This window comes from Protopterus annectens, chromosome 10.part0 (assembly GCF_019279795.1).
Source record: "Protopterus annectens isolate FY-2018-M chromosome 10.part0, PAN1.0, whole genome shotgun sequence".
Taxonomy (NCBI): domain Eukaryota; kingdom Metazoa; phylum Chordata; order Ceratodontiformes; family Protopteridae; genus Protopterus; species Protopterus annectens.
Genome location: NC_056744.1, coordinates 715,514,536 through 715,542,357, shown reverse-complemented (window position 1 = coordinate 715,542,357; position 27,822 = coordinate 715,514,536). Strand labels below are relative to the sequence as shown.

The following is a 27,822-nucleotide window of genomic DNA, read 5'->3' as shown; positions in this document are numbered from 1 at the left end:
ATTGCAATAATAAACACTGTTTTTACAGAGTAAGCTCTAACACGTCATTGTAAGGTCAAAAAAACACAGCAGAAGACAATGCAGTTATCTAACCATTTGGAGACTGTTGGTTTGGACACTGGTCTACCTAGCTTTCCTACTCTAAAGAAGCATATTTGCTAATTTCAGGGTTATGGCTAGATAAACATCAGAGCTGTCTATGTAGATCTTGCAAATGTAATAACCTCTGTCCTTGATTCTAAGGCATTAGGAAGGAAGGAAAGATGGCAGCTGGATAGTTTTGTCTAGGGATAAATTATAGACAACTTTGGGGAAGAATGGATCCTAAAAGTTACTGTCATAAAGAAATGATGGCCAACAGGAAAAAAGTTTTCCAAGACAAAAAAAACTAAATATATAGTTACCTGCATGTTCAAATGGAGGAAGACTGAGTTTCTCCAAGTCTGAAATTCAAGTAACAGAATGCAGACATTTTTTTTTTTCTGTGTGACGTCAGGTGCAGAATACACTTAGGAAGAGTTTCAGGATGGAGGAGGAGTAAAGTGGAGATTCATAGGCAACTATGCTGAAATGGCTGAAAGGTGGAACTTTACTGAGGCATAAGCCAGCCCCAATTTAAGCAACATACTTAAGTAACTAAGAACCTGATGTAAAGTGACCTTTTTGCAGGAAATCTGATAGGAATCACACCCATCAGAAAAACTCACTCCTTCACCCAAGCAGGATTTTCCTGTGGTCAGTTTCCAAGGTTTTTGTAAAACAAACAGTACTTCAAGTGAGAAACTGGTCCAGTGGGGAATCAAGGACCTTGCCTCTAGGCAGTCAGACTGAACTGCTGACTTTAGTGTGCACCACACTGCTCCAGTATTTGTATGCAGGGTACAGCCATGGGTAGGATGAATGGAATGTTTTGCTTTTCTTTAACTGCAGTAGCAGGTCAAGGTTGTTTTGGCCAAAATGGGATTACTCATAAATGAATTATTTTCTCCTGTTTTCACTAAGACTCTGGAGAGAAGTGAATGGGAGGGGAAGTATACAATAACTTCCTTCCCAGCTGAGGGCAAAAACATCTGCTGTACAGGATTACTTGCATTTGAACCTGCCACAAAAATGTGGACGTGCTAGTACTAAAAGAAGGCAACTAGAACCAATACCGGGACTCCCTTAGACTGAGTTCGGATCCAATCTCCATTCATGAGGGTTGAAGGAAGACCTGATCAGGTAGTCTGCCAGAGCATTCTGTTGTGAGGGAAAATAAACTTGCATGAGGAGAAGGCACCCCCCCAGTGAAAAGTTCTCTGCCAGATTATTGTAAACATACTGCACACAACTGATGAGTATAAGAGCAAACTTCCCCAGTGTGTTCACATACAACAGAACTCTAGTGTTGTCTGTAACTACTGTAAGAACCCTAGGAACACACACATTCTTAAACACATGAACAGTATAAACATTCTTGAACACATGGAGAGTATAAAATAATGCTAACACTTTTTGTTAATGATATGTTTGTTTCTATGGGCCCAGATCTTCTAGACCATGAAGCTTCCAATGTGAGCCTCCCAAAGCATGGCTGACACACGAGAGTCTGACTGCTCTGGAACAGGGTGAACTACATTTTCTAATTGAACAGTACCAATGGCACTCACCATTTAAATAAATGGTAGAGATAATGGATAGGACTCTGCCAAGTGGTAATTGATGTTGCAGCCACAAGGTCCTTGGGGGTCAGTGGTTCTGCATCACTTGAAGCTTTGTCTGAGGGACCATAAGTTCTGCAGCTGACATGTTTCTCAGAGTTCTTAACACCTTCCTGGTTTCAGCTGAATTTTGAAGCTGATGAAGTAAAAGAGAACATGACTTTTTCTGCTGTTATTAAGACCTTGCTCTATAATTTATCAAGTAATACTCTCATACAGGTATTCATGTTGGCATAGAATAGGTTTGACTTTTGGCAGTTGCTGGAAATAGAGAAAGAAAACACAAATACATTAAAGACCTTCCACTGCTATTCTTGGGAAACAGCATGGATGAAACAATCCCCCATGTATGGGTTAGACATCTATTGCCTAAAGTCTGATATGAGTGAAACCTGTAATTTAGCATAATTCAGTACCATGGATTCAATGAAGTGGCCACATTGCAAGATGATGCACTGCAAGTGCTGGGACCTTGGGATCTTGCCAGCAGCCTTAGGAATTGGCTATGGCCTTGACAGACTAGATTTTACAAGTATCCTTCTCATCCACAGCTGCCCCAATAGCTTGCTCAATCCATAAATACATAATCAAAGGCAGAGTGAACATCCTGAACTTCTTTACTCTCAGGAATTATTCAAAAAACAAAAAGTCCAGTTCTGACCTCAGTTGGACAGTGTGGTGCAGATCCCTCTATGGGATTGTTCTGGGAAGAGGATGGCATCTATTCCTACCGCAGCATACTGCCTGTTCCCCCTCTCCAAATATTTTTTTTTAAAGCATTGCTTTGCTTCAATTGTTCACCTCTGATATGCTTTATATAAAATAACAGTCATTCTTTGGAGATGTTTCCACTTTGCTTTGTTTGTGTGGTAGATGCAACAACTGAACAGCTGCTTCACTAACGAACAATTTTTGCCTACTCCTCAAGGTAATAATGGGGGGGGGGGGCTGAAGAGCAAATATTTGTTGAACAGGGTTGAAGGACTTGACCACTTTGATTCTTAGGCAAAAACTGAATCTTGTCATATTTGCCTGCTTTTACAAAAGTCTGAATATGCTTAACAGTTCTCATCCTTAATGAGGCATCCTGAACAGATTTTATCACCTCCTCCTTCTGCTTCAACATGTTCCCACTGGTCCCAGTCCCACTTAAAGAAATAAAGGCCTGATCACAACCTAGGTGACCTAGTTTGATGAGTGGCATGGCCAGTGAATGGTCCAGGAAGGGCAGTGAAGTTGCTCCAGCCTTAAATACATCCTAAAATGGTTAACAGTTAATACTTAAGTAAATTCATGCCTTAACACAAATTACTCTCTATAACTTCAGTGAATCAAAGTAGTAGTGATGTAGACCTATACTCTACAGTAGACATGGGTTCTAGGACCTTGGGAAGGAGAAGTGCACTGCTGGCTTCCATCACTAAGGTACAGCTTAAAGCTGGTAGATTATCCTAACTCACAGGCAGACTACAAGAAATTACTTATTGAAGTGCTTTATCAAAGCACTGTATAACAGTAATATATACAGGAAAGTAAACGAAAAACAGAATAAATTTAAACAAGAATATGTAAAACACACTATATATTTTTTGTTCATACTTTCCTTACCCAGCCCTCAAAACTGACATACGGATGAACATACTCGGAACTGAAAAAGCCCTAGGAGGAACAGAATGTCCCTAGGGACAAGGAAGAACATATGCATCCAGAAGGAGAAAGTTAAGAAGAGCCCCTTGGCCAGGAGGGCAAGAAAGAACAGGCTAGAACACAGAGGGCAGGAGAGATGGAGAAAATACTAAAACAGTGAAAAGAAGGACATCTACTGTTATGGTAAGATTTTACACAACTGTACTATGTCCTTCCATATCACTGCTGCAGTATTCATAACTGAAGGGAAGGTACAAAATTCTCAGGAAGAAACCTAAGAGGAGGACAGCTCTGAACAGCCCTCCAGACAGATATCCCTAGCAAAGCCAGCTCTAGTCCTGTAGATAACATCCAACTTGTAATGCTTAGTGAAGCTATGAACAGAAGACCAAATAGCAGCCTCAAGGGTGGAATTGATATCCAGCCCCTTGAAAAAAACACCAGAGGAGGTAATAGCCCTGGTAGAATGAGCCTTTACTGATACGGAAAGACATTTACCATGAAAAGAATAAACAGAAATGGCTTTAGAAATCCAGGAAGAGATGGTTTGTTTAGAAACAGCTAAACCTAAAGAATTGGGATGAAAGTAAACAAAAAGCTGTCCTGATTTTTGAATAACTTCAGTTTTATCCAAATAAAATCTGAGCTGTCTATACAAATCCAAGGTGTGAAGAACCTTCTCAATGGTAGACTGCAGAGAAGGGAAAAAAGGAAGGCAATTGTACTGACTGATTAAGGACAACTCATTGAACACTTTGGGTATAAAAGAAGGGTTAGTACAAAGAGACATCCTGTCTCCAAGGAAAACTAATAAAAGAAGAACAGCCGTGAGAGCCTTAGGTTCAGACACACTTTTGGCCAAAGTGGGAGCCAAAAGAAGAACAGTCTTCCACGTACAATGTTGTAAGGAAGCTGAAGCAGTAGGCTCACAGGGAGCCTGAGTCAATTTTTCAAAAACAAAACTGAGGTCCCAGGAAGGCAGAATAAGCTTCCTGGGAGGCCTGATATGGAGATCACCTTTAAGAAATTGCTTGCCCTCAAATCTAGAGGTCAGACGAGGAGTCAAGGGCAAAGAAGCAGAAACTGCTGACAGGTGAGCTTTAACTGAAGAGAATGCCAACCCAGCAGCGAATAGTTCACACAAATAAGAGATTGCTTGCCCTCAAATATAGAGGCCAGACGAGGAGTCAAGGGCAGAGAAGCAGAAATTGCTGACAGGTGAGCTTTAACCGAAGAGTATGCCAACCCAGCATCGAATAGTTCATACAAATAAGAGAACACCAGAGGATCTTACACAGAGTGGGAACCATGATGGTGAGCGAGGCACCAGACACAAAATAAGATTTGCTGGTAATGGACCTCTTGGCCTCCTGCAGGACCTGAAGCATGTCCTCGGAAAAGAGATGCCTAAAAGGATCAAAACCCTATTATCCTATCACCCACAGCATCAGCTGAAGAGTGAGCAAGTGGGGATGAATAAGAGACACCCTTCTCTTGAGTGAGAAGTTCCAACCAGTGAGATAACTTGTGGTGACTGCCCCTGGCCAAGTGGGAAAGAAAGTGGAACCAATGCTGTCTGGACCAAAAGAGAGTCACTAGCAAGACTTTTCACTAGCAAGATTTTGGGAGAGTCCTGCCTGATCTTGTGCAAGACTCATGGTAAGAGAGGAAGGGGGGGGGCATACAGAAAATCCCCTTCCACGGAAGAAAAACAAGATATTCACTTTCCATGCCAGAAGACTTGTGACTCTGGAACAGAATAGAGGAAGATGTCTGGTCAGAGGGGACACAAAAATATCTATCTGAGAAATACCACACTGATGGACAATGTCCAGGAACACATGTCTGTGATGCATACATTTGTGAACTTGTGTGCTAGACCTGCTCAAAAAATATGACACTAAACTGAGCTCCAAAGGAATGTAAACAGCCTGAAGAGTCACTTGATACTGGACAGCTAGAGCCAAGACCTGAAGATCTAGTCTGCAAAGAAAGTAGGACCATGTACCTGCATGTGTTGACATACCACGTCACTGGTATGCTCTGTGAAAATTTGGACAGGTAGCTTTCTCATGTGGAGCCTGGTCAGAGAAAGCATGAGAATGGTGAAAGCCATGAACCAGAGGACCCTAAAAAAGTTCATGGTCATAACTAAAGCTAGAGGAAGAAGAGATTGGAAAAAGACAGTAACAGACAGGACCTTGGGGGCAAGGCAGAGATACCAGCATGGGGATGGTCTGAAGCCTCAAACCAAGGTAAATATGATCCTGAGAATGGGTCAGAGCTGATTTCTGAATGTTTATGGTGAATCCCAGACTCTGCAACACAGAAATGGTAAACAGGAGATCCTGAAGCAGAGCACTGGAGGAAGAAGCTTGAATGATCAAATTGTCCAGATAAGGAAAGATATGAACTCCTCTCTTTCTCCAAAAGGCAATGACAGGAGCAAGGCATTTAGTGAACACTACTGGGGCAGTTGAGAAGCCAATGGACAAATCTGAGAGTTGAAAAATGCAAGTTAGAAACAGAGAAACATAAATATTTCCAGAAAAGGGGATGGATGGGGATATGAAGGTAGACATTTTTGAGATCCAGAGAGAGCAGAAAGACCTGGAGTAGAAGAAGGGGAAATAAAGTCTGAAGATAACATCTGAAAGGAAGGAATCTTGAGAAAGGTGTTGAGCTGGGAAAGGTCCAGAAATAGTCTCTAAGTGCCCTCCTTTCTGGGAAACAAAAACATTCTGGAATAAAAAGTCCTCACTACTTGGGCAGGGGGTACAGTTTGAATGGTGCTCTGGACCAAAAGAGAATGGAGCATCTCTGGGAAAAGATGAAGTTGTTTCCAAGTAGGTTGAGGAATGCCTAAAATGAAAGGAAGGAATTTCCAAACCATAAAATATCCCTGGCAGATAATGGATAGAACCCAAGAGTTGGTTGTGATTTTTAACCAATTTGGAAGAGATAGTGAAAGACAGAGGAATAATGGAATCTGGCAGAGGGAAAGGGGAAGCAAATTGTCAAATGGAACTGAGCTTATCCTGAAAAAGAAGGTTTCTGAGAAGTATGGGTTTGAATAGACTTAGCAGGTGGAACACATCTAGAAGCCTTTTTTCCTTTGGGAGGAGGGTGAGATTGCCTGCAACAAAAGCAGATTTGGAGGGTTAATTCCTCTGAAACTTAGGAATAGGAAAAACAAAAATATGTTTCAACTCCTGCAAGGTTTTACTCTTACCCCAAAGAGACTTAAAAAGTTCATTAGCTGCAGTACTAAAACGGTTTTTATTATCTAAGGAGCATCCAATAGTTTGGCCTTAATGTCATCAGGTAAAGCCTGAAGACGAAGTCAAGAGTAACACCTCATAACAGAACCAAATGGAGCAGCCCTGGAGGAAGCATCAGCTGTACTGTAGCTGAATTTAATAGAGTGATGGGCAACTTGAGAGGTAGAACCCAACAGAGAAAGGGCAAAAGCTTTCTCCTCAGAGTCAAGAAGGTCAGAAACCACATGGGGAAACCCGAGAAAGGACAGGCAAAATTTACCTGGTCATATGAGTCTGGCAGATGATGGCCCAAAATGAAATGGCAGCAGTATAAACCTTTTTGCCCAGCCTCTCCATGACCCTACTATCCTTACCTGAAGGAGGCAGCATCAGGTGAGAGGGCAACAGCTTGGAGGATGTGTCAGAAGAGATGGACCCAATAGAAGGATCAGCAGAAGGGCATTTATAAAGAAATTTACATTCATTAGGCACCTTGCAAAATCTATTATGCTTCCTAGGAGCAGGGGGCTGAGAATCAAGGACCACAGAAGCTGCTGAAAAGGTATCCAAATAGAGCAGCCAAAACTACAGGAGCAGCAGAAGTCTTAGGAGACTCCATCTGGAGTAGCACAAAATACCTTTTCTGGATGTCAAAGATTTGAGAGCAATTCCGCTTAAAGAATTTCATCATACAGGTCACAGCCCCCAAAGAAGAGTTCCTCAAAAAGGGAATCTGGACTAATGAATCATTTTCCTCTGAACCATAGTCCAAGGGGAAAGGGATTTTCTGAAAAGTAAACCAGGGCCTCTTCTCCCAAATCCTGATGCTCATCTGAGGAGTCCAGTTTTGTGGGCCTTTTACCAGGAGTGGAATTCCAGGGAGGAGCAGGCACAGAAACCCCATGAGGAGGTTTTAAAACCATTAAAGCACTAAACAACCCCCAAGAAAAATCCTGCCATTTACTCTGGGGATCCTTAACAACAGTGAAAATATGCTTGGTTTTGTGTTTCTTTTTCTGTGGGCCATCCACATGCAACCCCTTGGAGGTTTAGACCTTTGGCAACCCTCAGTAAGCATAGTAGGGATCTCCTCATTCACTACGATCTGTGGAATCGCCCTTGGTCCCTTGCAATATAATCAGTCAAGGTTCTCCATCAACGTCTGGAGCAGATGTTTATAAAGCCTCTGAGAACATGAACAAGTCAGATCCATGCGGACTTCTGATGGGGTCATGGCAGAGGAATCTGAAGCAACCACCAGAATCCTCTGAGCTTTTGCTAGCCTCAAAACAGACGTTGAGTAGAGACAGGACAGCAGCCATATCAGACCTAAGTATTTTGACCTTTCTCTTAGCCAATGGCTGAGCCTTAGGATGGGAGCACCTTGAGCCAACAGCTTAAGATGCGGTTTTCAAGGTAAAGAGATAAAGAGGAGAGACAAGTATGTAGGGTCTTGTGGACAAAAGCTTGGAAGACAGAACACTGTGTATGGCCATGGGAAGCACCCAAACAAAAGAGACATTGGTGGTGATGGTCTTTATGGGAATCTGCCTCCCACACTAATATTTGCCTTTCTGGGTGACATGAACCCAAGCAGCACTAAAGAAAAAAAAAAAGATAAAGAGAAACCCCAATGAAGATCTTATCTGAAACATGGTTTTGGTAGCCAGCAAAGCAGAAAAGGCCTTTAGTCTAACATTCAGTGATGGCATTCAGACGGGCATCAAAAAGCTGTGTGTGTGCATGTGTGTGTCCATACATCACCTTTATGCCCTACATCTTGCACGGGGGGTGTGCATGTGACGTACACCACCTGTAAATACTAAAGGCTTTGGTATACTGGCCGGACGTTCAGCAATCAAAGCCAGTCACCGTATCTTGATTACCGGTAACACAGATTGATGCTTTCTGTGCCACTGAGTCAGTTTTTCATAAGATATTTTATTAATCAATGAAACTTATGAATTCTATGATGGGAGACTGAAGTGAAGACATTAGGACTACAAAACAAATGATTATCATGCACAAGCACTTGAAAGTGAAACAAACAAAAAAAAATGTTTCTCCAAGTTGCAATTCCAGGATAGAAACCTCCTACATATGTAATATACAAGAAATGAACTTGCATGCACTAGGGGAGCCATACAGAAGGAATGCAAGTTTTACATTTATGAAATAAATGTGGGGCCAGAACATATTCAAATTGTGGAAGTCTTGTTTACTGATTAAGTGACATAAGAAGAAGATGCATATAAGGCCACAGTAAAAAGCCAAGTGCAAAATCTTGGAACATTTGTTTTTTAAAATCATTTAAGCATTTCAACACAGAGCTGAAAATCAACCTCATGCTAGTTGGTGAAGGCTGCATAAATCACACCTTAGCCAATAACTATCTCACAGTCTACCAGTCAGGAACTTCCAACGTTATTCAATGGGGAAGATCACTCACAAAGCTACAGCCAGCCTTCTCTGTGAAAGTAAGGCCTCAAAGAGGTCTTGGCCATTAGAAATGAGTTAAAGTAAGTCCCCATTGCATCCTTAGGCTGATTCACTACGTTCCTTTAACTTTTTATTAAATATGATGCCAGAGTTTTTATGGAAATTAGTGGGCCAGCTGTGGTCCACCCAGGACTATATTTCCCTACATTACTGTTGCATGTCAGCTTTTAATTTTGCCAAGTGATATGCACTTCATGCCAAATACAAGCAAAGATTCACTGATAGCAGTTTCACATTCCGTGAACTATATGCTTTTCCTTCATATTTCTTTAATACAGAGGAAGAAACTGCCTACAGCAGAATGGCTGCTATGATATTTGTTCTGAGATATACATATACATTATGTGTGTATGTATATATCTACATGTGTGTGTGTGTGTGCTTGTGTATTTGTGTATATATGTGTGAGTGTGTGTGTGTGTGTGTGTGTGTGTGTGTGTGTGTGTGTGTGTATATATATATATATATATATATATATATATATATATATATATATATTTTAAGACTAAGATTCTCTGTCATACATGACAAGTGGAGCAGTGGTGCAGTAGTTAACTTTGTCGCCTTACAGCAAGAAGTTCTCCAGTTCAATTCTCGGCTGTGGTGCCTTCTTTTTGGAGTCTGTATGTCCTCCCTGCATTTGCATGGGTTTCCTCCAGATGCTCTGGTTTCCTCCCACATTCCAAAGACATGCGTATGGAGTGTTTCTTCCTGGGCCTCTACTAAAAATAGGCTCTGTCCTAGTCAGAAGTTCCCAGTCAACAAATGATAAACAAATAAGTAAATGACCTCCCCATAAAGTACACCCAAGTAAAATGGGGTGAGTGATAAGAAAATGCACTATTAGCCAGGATCAGGGATGTACACCATGTAACTGGTATGAAGTACAACAATATAAAGCCGTTAAATTTAAATGCAAATATGTGGTGTTACTATTTACAGTTTGTTAATTAGCAGAAGTATACTAAGGATGTAACAAATAATGTTTTTCACTAGTTGTCCACAAATATCTATCGAAAACTTCAGAAAGTGGAATGAAGTGCATAAACCAAAGGATGTTGACAAGTCTGTCACCTCTTTGATGACTGAAAAAGAACAAAAAAAGCCAAAGGTTTTGCTGGTATTTGTCTAAAATGGGAAACATCAAAGCAATCCAGATGGAAAAATATTCCCATTAAAAAGAAATATATTTAAGTCAGAATACAAGATACAAATATCCATCTTTGATAATTTTGTCCACTAAGAATGACTCAATATGAATAAGGCAAGTCAAAACAAAAAAAAATGGAAAAAAGTTGAGTTTATGTGATTGAGACCTCAGTACAACCTTGCACTGACATGACGACTGACCACAGCACATTTCTAACAGTGATACAGTAAATCATAATCCTACATGTGCTCACATTAACTGCCTTGTGATAGTTCTTAAAAAGAAACTACCTTTTCTAAAGGATGTATTGTTGCAGAGTCATCCAGTACAGGACTGTCTTGTTCAGTGCTTACTTTCTTCTCCTAAAACAGAAGTAAAATAAGTGGTTACCTGTACAGCACACACATTTTTTTTCTTTTTACTTTGCTGCTATGTATCAATATAGCTATAAGCATTTTAAACAGTTCAGAATGTGACTTTACAAAGTGGTAAATACATATGTTCACATCCGATAGCACAACTGCTTAGTCCAAGTCAAATGTAACGGGTATTAAATTCCACTTTAGCATGTTATCAGGATGGGGACATCGATTCCGAAGTATCTAGAGGAAACTCCCAGATAAGTTGGTAACAGATGCACTGCAAAAGTCCCAAAAAATGTATTCCTATCATTTAAAATTACATACGGTTATAGGCTTAATAAAATATTTTGTGTGTATTCCTAAAATTACAACATAGAAAAGCATTTGTATTTGTTGGATCACTTTTGCTCGGATTATGTTTTTTTCAAAATTTCACCTTGGTCTTATTTCTCATTTAGGAAACTACTCCAATGTGTTTAACACCTTTATTAACCTATCACTTAAAACACAGGCATACATACATTAACAGAAAAGAAAATTAAGCATATTAACATTTTTTCCATTTATACATGCAATATATTACATGTTTTTTTCTTATAACAACTGTTTTCAGTCCAACATTACATACACTGCTAAATTTCTGCCTTTCCTAAAACCTCATTCCTCCTCCTCAGCATTACTCTGTTATGTATTGTTCCCACAAATTCTATTTATTTTTAGGTAATTTGCTCTTTTCCTTTTCTAAAGATTCCTCTTCCAGTTCTTGGATCTCTTTTATAACATTCAGTACTTCATATACAATCGGTTTAGATTTTGATTTCTGTTTTCTATTAATTGTTTTTGTTTGGAAGCCAACAAATTTAAACTTAATAAGGTCTTACTATGGGCAATTCAGGCCCTATGTCCCAAATCAAATTAATAATTTCCCTAGTTATATAGCCATTTGGTTCTTCCCAATATTTCTTTTTTTTTATAATTTTTATTACATTTTCATAAAACATAATCAATACAACATTTGAAATCAGAAATGTACATTCATATTTAAAAGTAAAAAAACAACCTAATCTTATAAATACAGAAACAAAGAAAATAACTGATTTACAAGAATGCCCATCAACCTGCTAGTCATTCCTGTTGTTGGAGGTCTGTTCATTTCCAGAATTTTATTTTTGCTTTTCAAGCAGTTCTTTAAATTTTGTCCATACATTGAGGCAAGAGGTAATTCTGTTCATTCTTGATCCGATTGTAATAACATCTAGATGAGTTACTTCAGTTGCTAAACTTATAAATTCTTTAAATGAGGGAGTAAATTTGTTTTTCCCGTTGTGTGTGATCACTTTTCTGGAGATGGCAATACACTCCACAATATGTTATATTTCATTCTTTTAACACAAGTGGGAGTTAGGGGTATTAAAAAGAATTAAAGATTTAGATAAAATAAATGTATCTCCAAAAATGCCTGTAAAAAAGAATTATTCCAAAAAGGAATCGAGGCATATAATCAAAGAACATGTGTTGCCAATCTGCCTTAAGTCTTTCCTGCATCTCCAACAAAGTTGCTTTTTCTTGTACATCAATTCAATTTTATGAAGAAGGACCTATGTAAAAACTTCCATGTAAATAAATGCCATCAAAGAGATAAAGAAGTATGTTTAGATGATAATAGAAATAATTTTTGTCTTCTTCACTTGGTGGTCTATTACTGATTTGGGTAAAATAGTTCCAATATGTATCATTGGTGCAGAGGTTAGCATTGTTGCCTCACAGCAAGAGGTTCTCCTGTTCGATTCTCGGCTGGGGTGCCTTCTGTGTGGAGTCTGCATGTCCTCCCTGTGGTCGCCTGGGTTTCCTCCGGGTGCTCCTGTTTCCTCCCACATCCCAAATACATGCTGTAGGTGGACTGGACACTCTAAATTGGCCCTAGGTGTGAGTGCGTGCATGTGTGTGCCTTCTGTGGAAGATTGGGCACCGGGCTGGCAACTTGACACTGTAAAACTCCACTGCCAATCATGAGTGGACAGGTGATCTGCTGTGGCGACCCCTAACTGGGAAAAGCCAAAAGAAGAAGAAGTTCCAATATGTATCATTACATGTTTTAGTTTCCCTCTTTACCACTTTATACAATTTGAACAGACCATGTCCCAAGGAATTTTGTTGCAATAAAAATATGATGCATTCAATTTTGAAACATGATCTCTTAACATTGGTTGCACTGTCTTAATTTTCCCTCCTACATCTACTCTACAAGATTGTACATCTAACCACACATCTTACCCAAATCATATTTATTCCTAATCTAATCTACTGAGTGTATCTTTTCATCTTTAATTAACTGAAACCAATACAACAGCTTCTTCTCTTTAAAGGCAACCACTGTTTCTAAATTTGAAATAGGGATATTACTTTGAGTATACGCTATAGGAAACATATTTCTGACACAGTACTCTGTAGGGAATTTCTAAAATCTGCCCGCTCATTACACTCTCAAAAATACATTCCCAATTACCCTTTCTTCCCCATCACACCTGCAACATTTGCTATCTACCCAAGGAACAATAAGTCTCCTTGGGGTATAAAAACACCCACACAAACACTTCCAAGCAAAAATCCTAAATCTCCTGGACTTTGATGCATATATGGGAGCCATCCTTATGTCCTCACATTGCTTCCTTATTAATTGCTTTTCCTCCAATCATTCTAACTTCTGATTGATTCTTATAATTATCATGAAAAATGTTATGTGCTTTATTAATTATCCCCCTTTTTAACAGAAGCTTCTGCTACAGATTTGGCTAAAAACTCAACCAGATAATGTATGTCACTTAGGACTTCCCTATCTCTCTCTCTCTGCCTATACTCAGATATCAATCCCTGATAAAGAAAGCAGTCTCTAACCTACAGTCCAAACGTCTTGGCCTCATCTCATTCCATTACCTTTCCCTATGTAGTTACTTGCTCCCAATACCTTGGTTCCTTTGCCAGTTTTCTCCAGTAAATTTCAGTAAATTTCAAACCCCTTGCCTACTTTCTGTACTCCAGGTTGCAGTCATCCTTTTGGCAAAACCATTTTTCTCAATTTCCATATCAGCTTAGTTCTGACAGCATTTTCTGTAACTTTATGAATATAATATTCTATATGGTGGATATCATTCTCCTTAAAGATCTGCATTCAAAATCCTACTTTCTCCTTATTTACTGAACCCCCCCCCCAACTTCATCATTATCATTCCTTTCCACTTTGAATTATAACCTTCTGCTTGCATTATGGATATGAACCTTAACAGTGTAGCTCTAAAGTATCACTTCAAATCAAGTTTTCATAAACCACCATGATCTATTGGGAAGATCAACTTATCCCACTTAATTCTTGCACATCTTACCTCTCAGATAAATTCCTTCAGCTCTACTAGTTATTGTCCCCAAGTTCTCCAGTGGTTGATAAAAATATGCTTGACCTATATACAAAACTAAAGTGACTATAAACATTTTCTATGCTTATTTCTTACTATCCATATCCATTATTATTTGGCCTCATCTACCTCTAACGTTGGCATAATTAAGTACTCCATAAATATTCCCATTTGAGCTCGTTACTTCCTCATTTCTCTGCTGTATACTAATTTTCATAACATTTCCAAAATCTCTCTAGTACCTCTACAGGATCTCTGGTTATTTTCTTATTATGGGTTCCTTAAGTTTGGCAACAACATTTTATTCTGTTGCCTAACTCATAGTAATGAAAGTTTTTGTGCTCCAGAGTTATTATAAAAAATAATAATAATTGCTTAATGGCAATCTTTCTAAACTCATGCTTTTATTCAGATACTCCCTTATCTTCTCTTTAGCATTCTGCATTTGTCTCCTCTTGTGCTGTGAGACTCCCCTTACACTGCAGTGCTTTAACATGTGTCAGCCCCTCTAAGTAAATACTTTTACTTCTTAACCATATCTCTCTCTTATTTATACTCTACTTTTAAATTCCAATTTCATTTCATCCCTAGCGATAACATCAGAAGATATCTCTGTCTTCCCTAATAACTCTTGAATAATTTCCAATACTGATTGTTTAAATCCCTCTTTTTAACAAGTAGGTGGGAAATTGCCAGTGTCATTAGCCTGTGTTTTTTTTTCTCATTTTTTATTAGTATATGAGCTGAAATAGTTATTGGATGTGCGCTGAAAATTTCAATTAAATGTACATGTTCTATCTAATCCAGTCCAGTTACTGTACTTTGAGGAATATGCAAACTTTGAGTTCCTATTACAGTATTCATATCTTCCATACCAAATATTTCCATATATGTCTTCAAAAATCTGCCATCTTTTGTTATTTTTCCCTTCTATGTCCCCTTAACACATCACTATTATAAATCAAGTCCCAGTTCCCACCTATGAGTATTATTCCCTGCCAAAAGCTGATTTCACCCAAAATTTTCTTGCGTTCCATAGAAACAGTTTTTGACGGAATACAACTACATAACAGCATAATCCTCCTCCTTTACCAGTAGCCCCTTTCTACCACAAGTCAAACCATTATTGCCACCCCTCTAGCAGTTAAAATAATCATACTGCTTTTATTTTATACTTGACATTCCATTGAATATCCGTCCTGAAATCTGTTTTTTGTGAAATTCACAAGCTCATTTCTTTCCAAATGTGTCTCCTGCAACACTGTTATTTGCACTCTGCATTTCTTAATATAATTCAATACACTTTCATCTTTGTCTGTATCTGTAATGGACAGCATAGCCATTACGATAAAAACTATCATTCCCACCTATTATATTTGTCAGTTTTTTGGAATGTGCATTTCCAACTTTCGTGTTACATGCACACACTAATGTTTGACAGTTGTTTGTTCTCACCTCTATGTGTACCTGTCTCATTTTTCAAAAGTTTTTGTTTTAGTGAAAGCCTTCAAACAAAACAGTAAATAGATTTTCAGAATACCCCATCTGTTATTAACAAACACACAAAACTCTGCATCTTCAAACAATGAAGTTTAACCCTGCAGATAGGAACAATTGCCCCAAATTGATAGCAGCATCCATAGGCATTACCGAACCTAAAATGAAGGTCACCCATGCTAAAGTGCATGGTATAGCCTCTGTTCCCACTTACACAAATTGATGTCTGTTCTTTTCTAATCTATATTCCTCTCTTGGATGGAAAAATACAGCTTGTAAGCTTTCAGAAAACATTAACTTTCACTCCTAAGAAAAATTGCACTGGTTATCTTTAAACTAAATTGTACACTGTTCTGTTAAATGCATTAAAGTATTAAAAGCTCCTAGAGAGGCTGATATCTCTTATTATTAACTTCCCATAATTTCAAAGTTCATTTTCTCACTGAGCTACATGCCACTGTACCTTTAAATTTTACACTTCCCGCATCAAAGAATACTCAGGAATGTCAAGATGAATTGTTTACATCTGGAGACAGCTCATCTCTATGTAAATGCAGTCAGCAATGAATATGAATCTTTGTCCGAAAAGAATGTGCAACTGTCATCAGCTGCAGATTTCTTGACTACCACTGAACATTTGCTAATGAAAGAAGCATGCTAATATCTTTACAGATGTAAGGAAGTTATTATTTTTCATGGCTTTCTTAATTTTGTCTTATTTTTCAAGCCTACTTGCTTACAAAAACCCTTGTTTACAGCTTAAGCTAAAGATATTAAACTTGACATTGTCCCTTAGTAAAGTAAGAGAATATATCTTAATTCGGGTCTATATTACATCGTCAAAAGCAGACAATATCGAATCTGATATTGTCAACACAACAGTGAACACTTAGAATATCGAACAAGTAAATGGAAATCTACGTAAGGGGAGATTTCTGTTTACTTCAATGTAGTGCGGTCTCGGAGTTGGTATACTTAAGTAGCGAGGGTGTGGGGGGTGCAGGGGGGGCTTGCCCCCTTGCATACACCCTTTTATTTTATTTTTTTGGTTTAATAAATGTTTTAATGAGGATTTGATGTTTTACTACTTCGATCAGTAGTGTTCGATGTATACTGATTCGAAGTAGTAAAACTTCGATCTGATATAGACACCTTAATTCTACATAGAATATAATCAGAGCACTTTTACACCCCCATCCCCACCCCAGCAGCCCAAGATTACAGCATATTAACATTAAACTTGTTTTTGTCCAGTCTGTCCTCTCATGTTATAAAGCCTATATTTCTTACAACTAAAAAGGTACTTGTTTTTTTTAATATCTTTAGCACATACAACAGTCCCTGAAAATTTCTCCTCCATTTAAAATATTTTTAACTACACACTACACAAAACTACTTTACTATATACAGCATGCATTTTATATTACGAAATGTTATTTACAAATACGAATAAGAACAAAATTGTTTTCCTTTCAGTGTCTTTTCTAAAATCAGCATCATCACCCCCCCCCTTTTCTACATGGGATCAGGGTGTCATAACTATATCCATCTCACTTGATTCGGTGCTACTCTAACTTTCTTTGACAGACATGCTTGACTGTCGCAAGTCTTCTCTCACACAATCCAGCTACCTTCTTTGCTGCACACCCTTGTTTCCTCTTACCTTCTTCTTCTCTGTCCCAAATCTGTTTCACCACATTGTCTTCTGCTTTTCTGTCCATGTGCCCAAACCATCATAATCTGTTTTCTCTGACCTTCTCTGCATTTGAGGCTACTTTGACTTCTGTTCTGAGGCCCCAGTGGATTAATGAAAAGGCATTAGTCTAGAGATTGCTGTATCCTGTCAGTGAACCTACGCAGTGTGTAGCAATTCTTAGTTCATGTTTGGCTGCTTGACTGATTTTAGATCTAGCTTTCACTCAACAGAGCTATCCCAGGTAATTTGATCCAGGGCTGCTGGGCTTTATGGCGAGCACAAACTGGCCAATAGAGGCATATACACCCCTCCTACTCTTAGCATGAGTCCTTGCATCAGTTGGAGTATGCCAGATCCCAACCCACTTTTCATCGGAAAATACCCATGCCCATCTGGTGACAATTAGTTGGAGTAAATCACCTAAAGCCAATTTTTACACTGTCGAGTGGCTAGCCCTGATGGCACACAGTCTGTGAACCATGTTTTCCTATCTACAAGGATACTGCTCACAACAGTAGCTGTCTAAAGTGATTTACAACAGTTGGTACACACCTTACCATCTAAAGTCTGTGGCGCTGCCCACAACTCCATTCTTGGGTGAACTTGAGGTGGAAGCACTCAGCATGTTTTAGAGAGTGGGAAGAACTCCACAGAGAGGAAAAACATGCACACTCCTTACAGGTACTGGGCAGAAGTCAGGATCATACTTTGTACCTTGTCTTTCTAAACTTTAATGATATATAGTGAGATATAAAGTGAGGTATATGCTTTACAGTCTACCCTCAAATTTAACAAAGTCAACAAAAGTTCAGTCTTTTTCAACCACATTTTCTAACAAAGCCATAGTTCACAAATCTGACTGACACTTTATAGTATCCCACTTATTCACTAATTTCAGTGCTGCTGGTCATCTTTCTGTTCATCTCCATCTCCCAAATCCGGACTCTGGTTAAGTCCAACATATTCCTGATTCTTCTGGTCACCTCCTTTGCTTTTCTTTCTGCCTCTTATATATTTTCCATTGGAACCTTGGAACGGGTTCACTGGCAACGTCACTATGAGCTTTATTGTCAGTTTGTTTGCTGGCTCTCATTTTGTTGGATAAACTTTTTTTTTATTTCCTCTTCAGCTTGTTTTGCACCAAAAATGTATTTGATCCTACAGGAAAAATATTCTGAAGACAGCCGGATACAACAGATTGAACCTCACACATGCCGCTTGACACTCCCCATTCGCTGGAGTAAATTTGCTTCAATTCTGACTGGTGTACAGTGAATAATCATTTTCCACAAATAGACTGGTTTCTCCAGTTTTTAATACTTTCCCCTTCTGCCACAGTTTTTTTATGGATCATCTCTTTCTGCTGGTATGATTGCAACTTTACTAATAAAGGAATAAAGGTCTTGGTTGCCTTCTCATGGCTAGGTTTGGAGCATACACTCAATGTGCCCTTTCAGTTAACAAATCCTATGCAGAGTACCAGTCATTTTGCTTATTTGTGCTTTTATAAAATGAATGCAGTCTGCTCCACCACTTTCACTCGTACAGCATAAAATCTCAGGTTTTCACTGTATGCTCTGTCTTCTAACACCACCATTTCTGAAGCAGCTCTTTTTGAAAAGTCTCATACTCAGACAGCCTTTTTTTTTTCATTCCAGCCTTTGATCGTTGCAGTTTTTATCAGTTCATCTGAATAGGTAGTTAAAGCTTATTCTATAAGTTCCAGCGCTTTATTTGGGTTGATATACTCCTTCAATGTTTCATTTATTTTAATTACTTCTGATTAAAATAAAATAAATGAATTGCTTTTTTTTATTTACTTTTTCCTCTAAACTACTGAAAACCATCTGCTGTACTAAAGCTGCAGCTTGAAATGCTTTTTGCTGAACAGCTGTAGGATTCTTCTCAGACAGTGTTTTGCTGTTCACCTTTTCTGGTTGAATTTCTTTCAGGTTTTCTAAGTTTCTTCTTTGCTGGCATCCAAGTAGTATACTTACTAGCCACTAAATGTTTACTCAATCTGATACTATAACTGGCTCTTATTTCTCAGTTTCTTTTTTTCACAGTAAGAGTGCTGAAACTAAGCTGGTGATCAGTGTGCAGCCATCTTGGAACCCCCCAATAAGAACTGAATGTTTCAAGTTTAAAGTGGTCTGTAAGCAGCACTGGTTATACTTACAGTTGTTTAAAGTTTTAAACATGCTTTTACTATCTGATCTTGCACAATCAGGAAAAGAAATCATCACTTTTGTGGATAAAATAGTAGCAAGACTACAGAGTAGCAATGCTATCTTCCACTTCAGTTCCACACACCCTGGCTACACCAACATACCAAATGCTGACTAAACCAACAAGGGTGGCAGTGGGTGGGAAGAACAGCACTGTATGAAAACTAACAGCAGCAACCTGACATTACCAAAGTCTCTAAGTATCCACTGCCCTGGCGAGTAAATGGATGGATGTATTAAGTGGTCTTCCTAGTCATGTCATGTCAATACAGCAAGAACCAATAAAATCAGAAATGACTGGGGTTGCTTAGAAATACACATGTGCACATAAACTGGGGGAACTTTCCATTTAATGTTTTAAGACTTTGTGTACAGTATGCACAAATTCACAATATTTTAATCTTAATCAGGAAAATGAGACTGTTTGTGTATTTGGCATACAAAATGGGGAATCCAGGAAAAAAAGACAGAACATCTAAAAGTTATTACAAGAATGTATGCATAATGAGCATATGCAATACGTCATTCATCTGAATGAACCATAAACCAGCATACATGTCATATCTGAGATTCTTTAAATGAATCATACACATATCAGTATAGTGGTGCTGACAACGTACACCTTATTTCCTGTACACACAACCTCTAAGAATTCCTCTTCGATATCAAAATGCACTACAATGCAGATGTTCACAGATGCAACTCGATGTTTTCTGTGAAATGTCTGTGCAAACAGGAAAGCAACATAATGCTGCAGATTGCTAATTAGCAAAATATTTGACTGGTCATTATGCAATTCAAGCTACTTTATTACAATGTAATTTGTTTCTAATACATTATGATTTACTTACTTGTCAACCTCTTAGATGAAATGGTCCACAGTAGACACTTTACAATTATGTCTGGATGTACGGACAAAATTAAATATGATATACACCGAGTATATGTGCAAATATCTATATTTATTTCTCTTTCTTCCTCTGTATAAATAGATGTACATAAACATATATACTGTGTGTGTAGACACACACACATACCCAACTAAAAGAAAATAATAACCCTTCTCTGTAAATAAATATACTCAATATTCTTTCTGAAAGTATGTGTGTGTGTGTGTGTGTGTGTGTGTGTGTGTGTGTGTGTGATGGAACATCTCAACAAAGAAAGCGAATGGAGATCAAAACTGAATCCTACAGCCAAGAGGCTGAAGTCTTGATTATGGACAAGCAACACTCGTGGGTGTTCCTGTGTTATTTGATGTAAAATGCTGTTTTCATGAGTAATGCCAGAAACTCAGAAAATGTCAAATGATATGTCAATAACAGCAAGAAGGTTTTTGCTACATTTTTACTGATTACTGACAGATATTGCCTTAGAGATAATCCTTTACAGTTTTTTTTTTCAAAAGACATCAATTTTCTTTCAGACCTTTTTATTTTATCTTACAGAAGTACTTCAGCTTGGCAGTGCCGGCCTTTTACTGTCAGCGTAACGCTCAGTAGTGCATTAATACTGTCTCTCATAATCTGCAGGGTGCAGTATTAGTCCCTGATGTAAGTGTTGCAAACTGCTCTGTCGCATTTGAAATTGGTTAACATTTACAGTAAAAGCAGTGCAAAGTCTGTATATATTTCCCATCCTCTGATACTACAATAGCTGAGGCTCCTTTTTTAGTTAACTTTGGCACCTTCAAAGAACTACAATCTAAGAAGATGTAAAGATTTTTTTTTATTTTTTTACTTTGCGTGGATTATGTGCTTCTTTAATGATACACATTGTTAGGGTTGTGATCCTGTGATACAACAGGGCATGCTCACCTTTTTACAGCTTTTATAACAGAGCATTATTTTATAATTAACAAAACTACTACTGTACTCTGCGCCTAAGAAAAATATATACCAAAGAAAAAAGCACCAAAGGAACCGTAGATACTGTTTTTAATGCAATAAAAAAATAAAATCATCCAGAATGAATCATGTTTAGCGCTTTCATCATGTTAAAATGACTTCATCAGAACAACTGACCAAAAATATAATCTACGTTTAAATAATCTCCCACCAAACACTGCAAACCAATTAATAAACGAATTAATCAGCGTTTCAACATTTAAAGCACCAAGTACCAAAATGTTGAATTTTAAACATGAAATTTATATACATCAAATAAAATTCTCCTAACATTTTATTTATACATTTTTTATGTTATATTGTATATGTATATTCACATAATTCATGATTTCATCAATCTAATATAAATTTTATATAAAATGTCTATATAAAATAATACATAGTTAAAAAAATGTATTCAGTTCAAAAACAACTGATATACTAATGTCAATAAGCTAAAACATGCATTCAAATGGGGCTATATGTTGTGTCTTTCAGCTTTTCCTGGTTAGGGGTCGCCACAGCGGAACTCCGGTCCGCTAATGACTGGCAGCAGATTTTTACTTGCCGAGTTGCCAGCTCTGATGCACAACCTTCAACGAAGGTACGCCCATTCATGCATGTCTCCACACAGAAGACGCTCTAGCTGAGAATCGAACAGGACAACGTCGTTCTGTGAGGTGACAACGCTACCGCAGCACCACCACCGCAATCTCTATCTAATTTGATTAGCCCTTTCCTTTAAAATTTTAAATATAGATATGTGATCATTTAATCCAGGATAAAAAATTGCAGCCAACCTAAGCTGCCACATTAATTCCTTCTTATACAAGTGATTTTTCCAATCTCACCCCCCTCACATCCAACCTCACTGAATCAACAATGGCAAACTTAAAACCAGTATGTCCACTGCAAACCTGACTATGTCTATAGAGGACGTTTATTTCCTTTTGATGTTTAATTTCATAGAAATGCTCATATATCCTACATTTCAGGGCTCTCTCTGTTTTTCCAATGTAGAACCCATCACAGGTGTTACACAATGCAATATAAATTATCTTGTTGGTATAACAGTTCCCTTTCCTCAAATGTATTACACTTCCAATTCTATTATTTAAGGTTACCAAGGGTACCTGAAAGATGTACCCACAATAGGAACAACGTCCACAAGGTTTAGTATTTCCTCTATCATGTGCCCCATCCACTCCAGTTTTCTCAAAATTTAATTTTTTATTACTACCAACCTTCATAGAAAAATATGGTTTCTCCCCTACCTTGTGGTATACCTCATTATTTACCTTGAATATACACCAGTTTTTATATAAAATCTGTTTAATCTGATTAGACAAGGGACTGTGTTGAATAACACACAACTGATTGTAATTTCTAATATTAGAATTCAAAAGGCTGTCCTGTTCTAATACACCCCCTGATTTGTCCATTCCATTCGCAACTCTATCCATCTTGGATCCAACCATAGTACAAGCACTACCCAACAGCGGATTGTATCTCTTCCCCCATTCACCAAGAACCTCCACAATAATGGGTTCAACTATGTGGGGTGGATATCCCCTCTCAAAAAACATGCTTTTCAAGAATTCATGCTCTTTTATTAAATCTTCTCTATCCCAGGTCATTCTAGCCACCCTAATTGCTTGACCCTTGACTATACTTTTGTTTCTGTTTTTTTAGGGTGGTGGCTCAAATAATGTAAGTAAGCATTACAAAATGTTGGTTTCCGGTATACATTAGATTTAAAACCCTGTTTAGTCTTAGAAATCCTCACATCCAAAAACCTCGTTTCTAATTTATTCACTTCATAAGTAAACTTCAAAAATGATGTGGTTTGATTCAAATATCCCATAAACTGGGTAATATCTTCTTCATTCCCCTTCCATACAATAAAAATGTCATCCAAAAATATTTGATACGTGAGTATATCAGCCCAAAATTTACTATTAAACACCCATCATACTTCCCAGCCAAACAGGACCAAATTGGCATACATAGTTGAACCCATTATTGTGGAGGGTCTTGGTGAATAGGGGAAGAGATACAAGCCCCTGTTTTAAAGGAAAGGGCTAATCAAATTAGTGTATATAGCCCCATTTGAATGCATGTTTTAGCTTAGTGACATTAGTATATCAGTTGTTTTTGAACTGAATAATTTTTTTTTAACTATGTATTATTTTATATAGACAAAATTTTATATTAGATTGAGGAAATCATGAATTATGTGAATATACATATACAATACAACATAAAAAATGTATAAATAAAATGTTAGGAGAATTTTATTTGATGTATATAAATTTCATGTTTAAAATTCAACATTTTGGTACTTGGTGCTTTAAATGTTGAAATGTTGATTAATTAGTTTAATTGGTTTTTGTATCAGCTTATATCTAAACAAATTACTTATAAAAAACAGCTCAGTATATATGATACAATAGAAACATAAAATGTTACTAAAAAATATTAGCCAAACATTACCTATGGAAATGATAGAAAAGAATGGCAAAGTAAGAAGTTTTGGATTTTTAAAATGTTTTTATTGAAGGGGAACCACTCCCATGTTTTAATTAGGTAATTGTGATTAATTAACTGCAATGTGTTAATGATTGAAGGTTTAAAATGCTTGGTTAGATAAGATGACATTGTAATACAGTCTGAAGAAGCGATCTGGGTAGATTGCGAAAGCGCTTACTCTTTTTTTGTATAAATAAAAGGTAAATCTGTTGTGGAACTCTGCAACTTCTTTATTTTACTATTACACTTTAAATATTGCTCTTACAAACTTAGAAATTAATAGAACAACAGATATTGCATTAGCATGAATGTTTTGAAGGGTATAAAGTCTGAAACTCATTGACGGTCACCATTTTCTGACTATAACCCTCAATGATTTGTCAAAACCCACATCTTTACGAGAAACTCACCAAATATGAGGCAAAAATCCAAACATTCTGTGGAAATCTGTACAGTTGTAGACTGGTAGTCATTGGACACTCCCCCCTTACGCTGTTCCACCCGACTAACAGTAAAAGCCTGTCAACACAAACGCCTGCCAAACTGAGAGGACAAAGGTGCAAAATACAGAAAATGCAAATTCTGCCTATAATTTCGTAAGGAGCAGTAAAAGAATTTAAGCCTCCTACATCCCTAGTCGCGCTATGCACATGTGCAGCCAACTGCAATCACTCACAGGCATCTCACAGCCCCAGAAATCTGCTTCTGCTAACTAAAATACAATGAGAGAAACAAACAAATAAATTCTGCTCATAAACTACGTAACTAGTGATGAATATGCTAAAAGAGAAAACAAACAATCAACTAAAGCATATTTACTGCTCCACAACCACCACTGACTTTCCACGGATGACTCGCCAACCAAAATGGCCATTCTGCCATCAATGAATGAAAACCCCTGCTTGCCCCCACAAGAGATGCTTCTGCAAAGCCTGAAGCCAACAAAAGCAACTAAAAGCCACTATTGCCATAAAGCCGCCGAAAAGCTACAAAGCCCTCATAACCCCCAAAGTTACACAAATAATTCTGGAAATCACATCTTACCAACCCAATATAACCATCACAGTCAGACATGCAATGGAGAGAAGATAACACCTGAGAGAGGAGGAAAAAAAAACTTCTTTTACTCACCCAGTACCACCATGATCCCTTAATAGCGAAGGCCTACCTGTCTTCCAAACTAACTAAAGGTCATCTCGGACGTAACCTTGCCTGAGCAAGTTCACGCCAAAATGAGATATCTTACCCAGTTACACTCTCACAAAACCTATTAAGCTTCTCCTTACACTTACCTCACTTCCTCTCAATCATCCTGCTTTTCTATTTAACCCTCCCCCATGACTAGCTTCTTCCCTTACCCTCCTAAAACCCATTACTATTTCTATCTAAAACCCCATATGAAGATGTCCCTGGACAAAATGGTCCGTCACCAAATGTCATTTAGTATTTCACTCAACGTCTAGTCTGAAAGCAGGGAGGAAGAGAGTATTATGGAGCGTTTATGATCTTACAGTACTGCATATAATATTGTATAATTTGAGTCCACTGATAGCAAAAACATCACAGGCACAGTGAAGGCTCCCTTTCTGTATGGGTACAGATGAAGTTGGGGCTGTTAAATGAATTTAAGAAAATTGACTAGGGCTGTAATAGCTTACATAGCATGAAAATTGACTAGGGCTATAATAGCTTACATAGCATGAAAATTGACTAGGGATGTAACAACTTACATAGCATGAAAATTGACTAGGGCTGTAATAGCTTACATAGCATGAAAATTGACTAGGGCTGTAATAGCTTACATAGCATGTGTGCAAGGGATTGCCTGTGGCTAACATTCAGAAATTACAGGCTGGTAAGGCCACAGTATGGACAGGTTGAAGTAGTGTTTCAAGTTTCTTTTGAGTTTTGTCAAAGTGTAGATTGACGGTGACAGTCTAGTTACCTGAAGTGTACAACAGTTTGTTCAGTTTTGGATGTTAAAGTGGGTATTTTCCATTTCTGCTAGCGCTTGATGAGTCTTTCTATTACAGTGCTAAATCTTCTGACACATTATTTTACCATTCTGATTTTCAGTATATGCATAATGCATTCTGCATAATCTACTTTCATAATCTCTCTACTCACAAATGGGTACTTGTGATCTACAAGGGCAGTTTTTTAGCTGTCTGTTGCAGTAACAGAATCATATCTGTGACACAAGATGTATACAGTGTAAATACATGTTACATTTGGAATCACTGTCCAGAAATTTCATAGAAACGTACAAATGAAGCTAATGTTGCACCTGATTGGTATGTGATTCAGAAGCCATATATTCAAAAATTAAAGAGAAAAGTGCAATAATTCTATAACAGACTTACTCGGACACTAAGAGAGAACCACCACAAAAAAGGGGTGGGAAGCTGTACTTTACATAATCTGTTAAACACTTCAATCGGACTTTATAAAAAAAGTCCTAATGAAGTGTTTAACAGCTTGTCACAGCTTTTTTGTTGTGACTGCTGAACGCTGTTAGAGCTTCCTTTCTCAAGCATTTCATCTCCCATCACCTCTTGCTTCCTCATTTGTTCTACCTTTACAGCCAAGGTTTCTGTACCATACAGTAGTAAGAGAGTCACATAACTCTTTTGTACACCTTACGTTTCAGCTTCTTTGGCATTCTTCTGTCACACACGACACCTGACATTCTGTGCCAGTTAGCTACAACCCCTCTGATTCTAGATTTGACCTCTTCAGACTTCCCTTCGCCTCAACCACTACTCCAATATACTTGAAGTTGTTAACCTGTTGCACTACTGCCCATTCTATCTCAATTTTCATCTTCTTCTGATTCTCCCTATTTGCTGCCATTACAACTGTCTTATCTGTACTCAGTTTCATCCCAAGTGCTTTCAGTTTTTCATTCCATTTTCCTATCCTTTGCTGAAATTCTTGCTCAGAGTCTGCCTGTAATGCCACATAAACGGCAAATAGCAACTTTGTTGATCTTTCCCCTCTGCCCTGTTTGCTAAAGTAATCCATCACCAATACAAACAGCAGTGGGCTCACAGCTGAATCCTGATGCACACCTATTTCCAGTGGAAACTCTTCTGTGACACTTAACACTGTTGATACTTGAGTCATTTGGTCCTTGTACATAGCTCACACAAATTCTACCAATGTTTCTCAGACTTCAAACCACTGTGGGACTGCCCAAATCAGCTTTCTTAGGACCTTGTCATATGCTTTCTCCAACTCTAGGAAAGTCCAATTGGACTCCTTCCTCATTTCTAGCTTCTTCTCAAGTATCTCTCACTGCAAATATTGGGTCAGCTGTGCATTCGCTTTCATCCTAATCTAATAACACAGGGATACACAAAAAGTGACTTTTTTTTTCTAGACAGGGAGACAGATACTATTTTAAGATATAAGTCATCTATCTTTGCAAGCATTTATCTTCACAGTTTTTTGGAAACTACATTTTTGTCAACTCTGATCATTAAGGCTTGGGCACAACTTATTTCTTCCTTGAAAGAAAATAAAATAAGACTGGATTTCTTAAGTTAGTCATGATTTTTGTTCAGGCCATAATTGTAATAAAAGGCTGGGGGGGCTCTAAAATGTACAACAAATCATCTAGAATCCCATGTCAACTGAGGTTCAAGCAGCCTCCAAACTATCAGTTTAAATCTATTATTTCTGCCACAGTTATAATACTGCAGTCATTGTCATTTAGGGTGTGGTCAGAAGATGTGGGAAGAAAATGAAGGGCAAGAATGAATTTCTTTCTTTAGCCACAATTTTTTCTCAGGACATCTTTTGACTCAAAAACATTTGAAAAATATAGCTCTAAAATGCAACTCAGAGCATCTAGAACCTAATGGTCTCGGGGGGTTGAGACTACAGGCTTTATTTGATTGTTTTCTGTGTAATCTTAGGAATTTAGGATATATTGAAACAATGCAAGTAAAATCTG

At 37.9% G+C, this 27,822-nt stretch overlaps 1 protein-coding gene across 1 annotated transcript in view; it reads right to left on the bottom strand.

The window, feature by feature from the left end:
* PATJ (PATJ crumbs cell polarity complex component) overlaps positions 1-27,822 on the bottom strand; it is a gene marked incomplete in the record, with an annotated part of 2,990,875 nt that overhangs the window by 851,129 nt on the left and 2,111,924 nt on the right. The window contains 1 exon segment of the mRNA XM_044085542.1: positions 10,547-10,618. Within this exon segment, the coding sequence (XP_043941477.1) occupies positions 10,547-10,618 (72 nt within the window).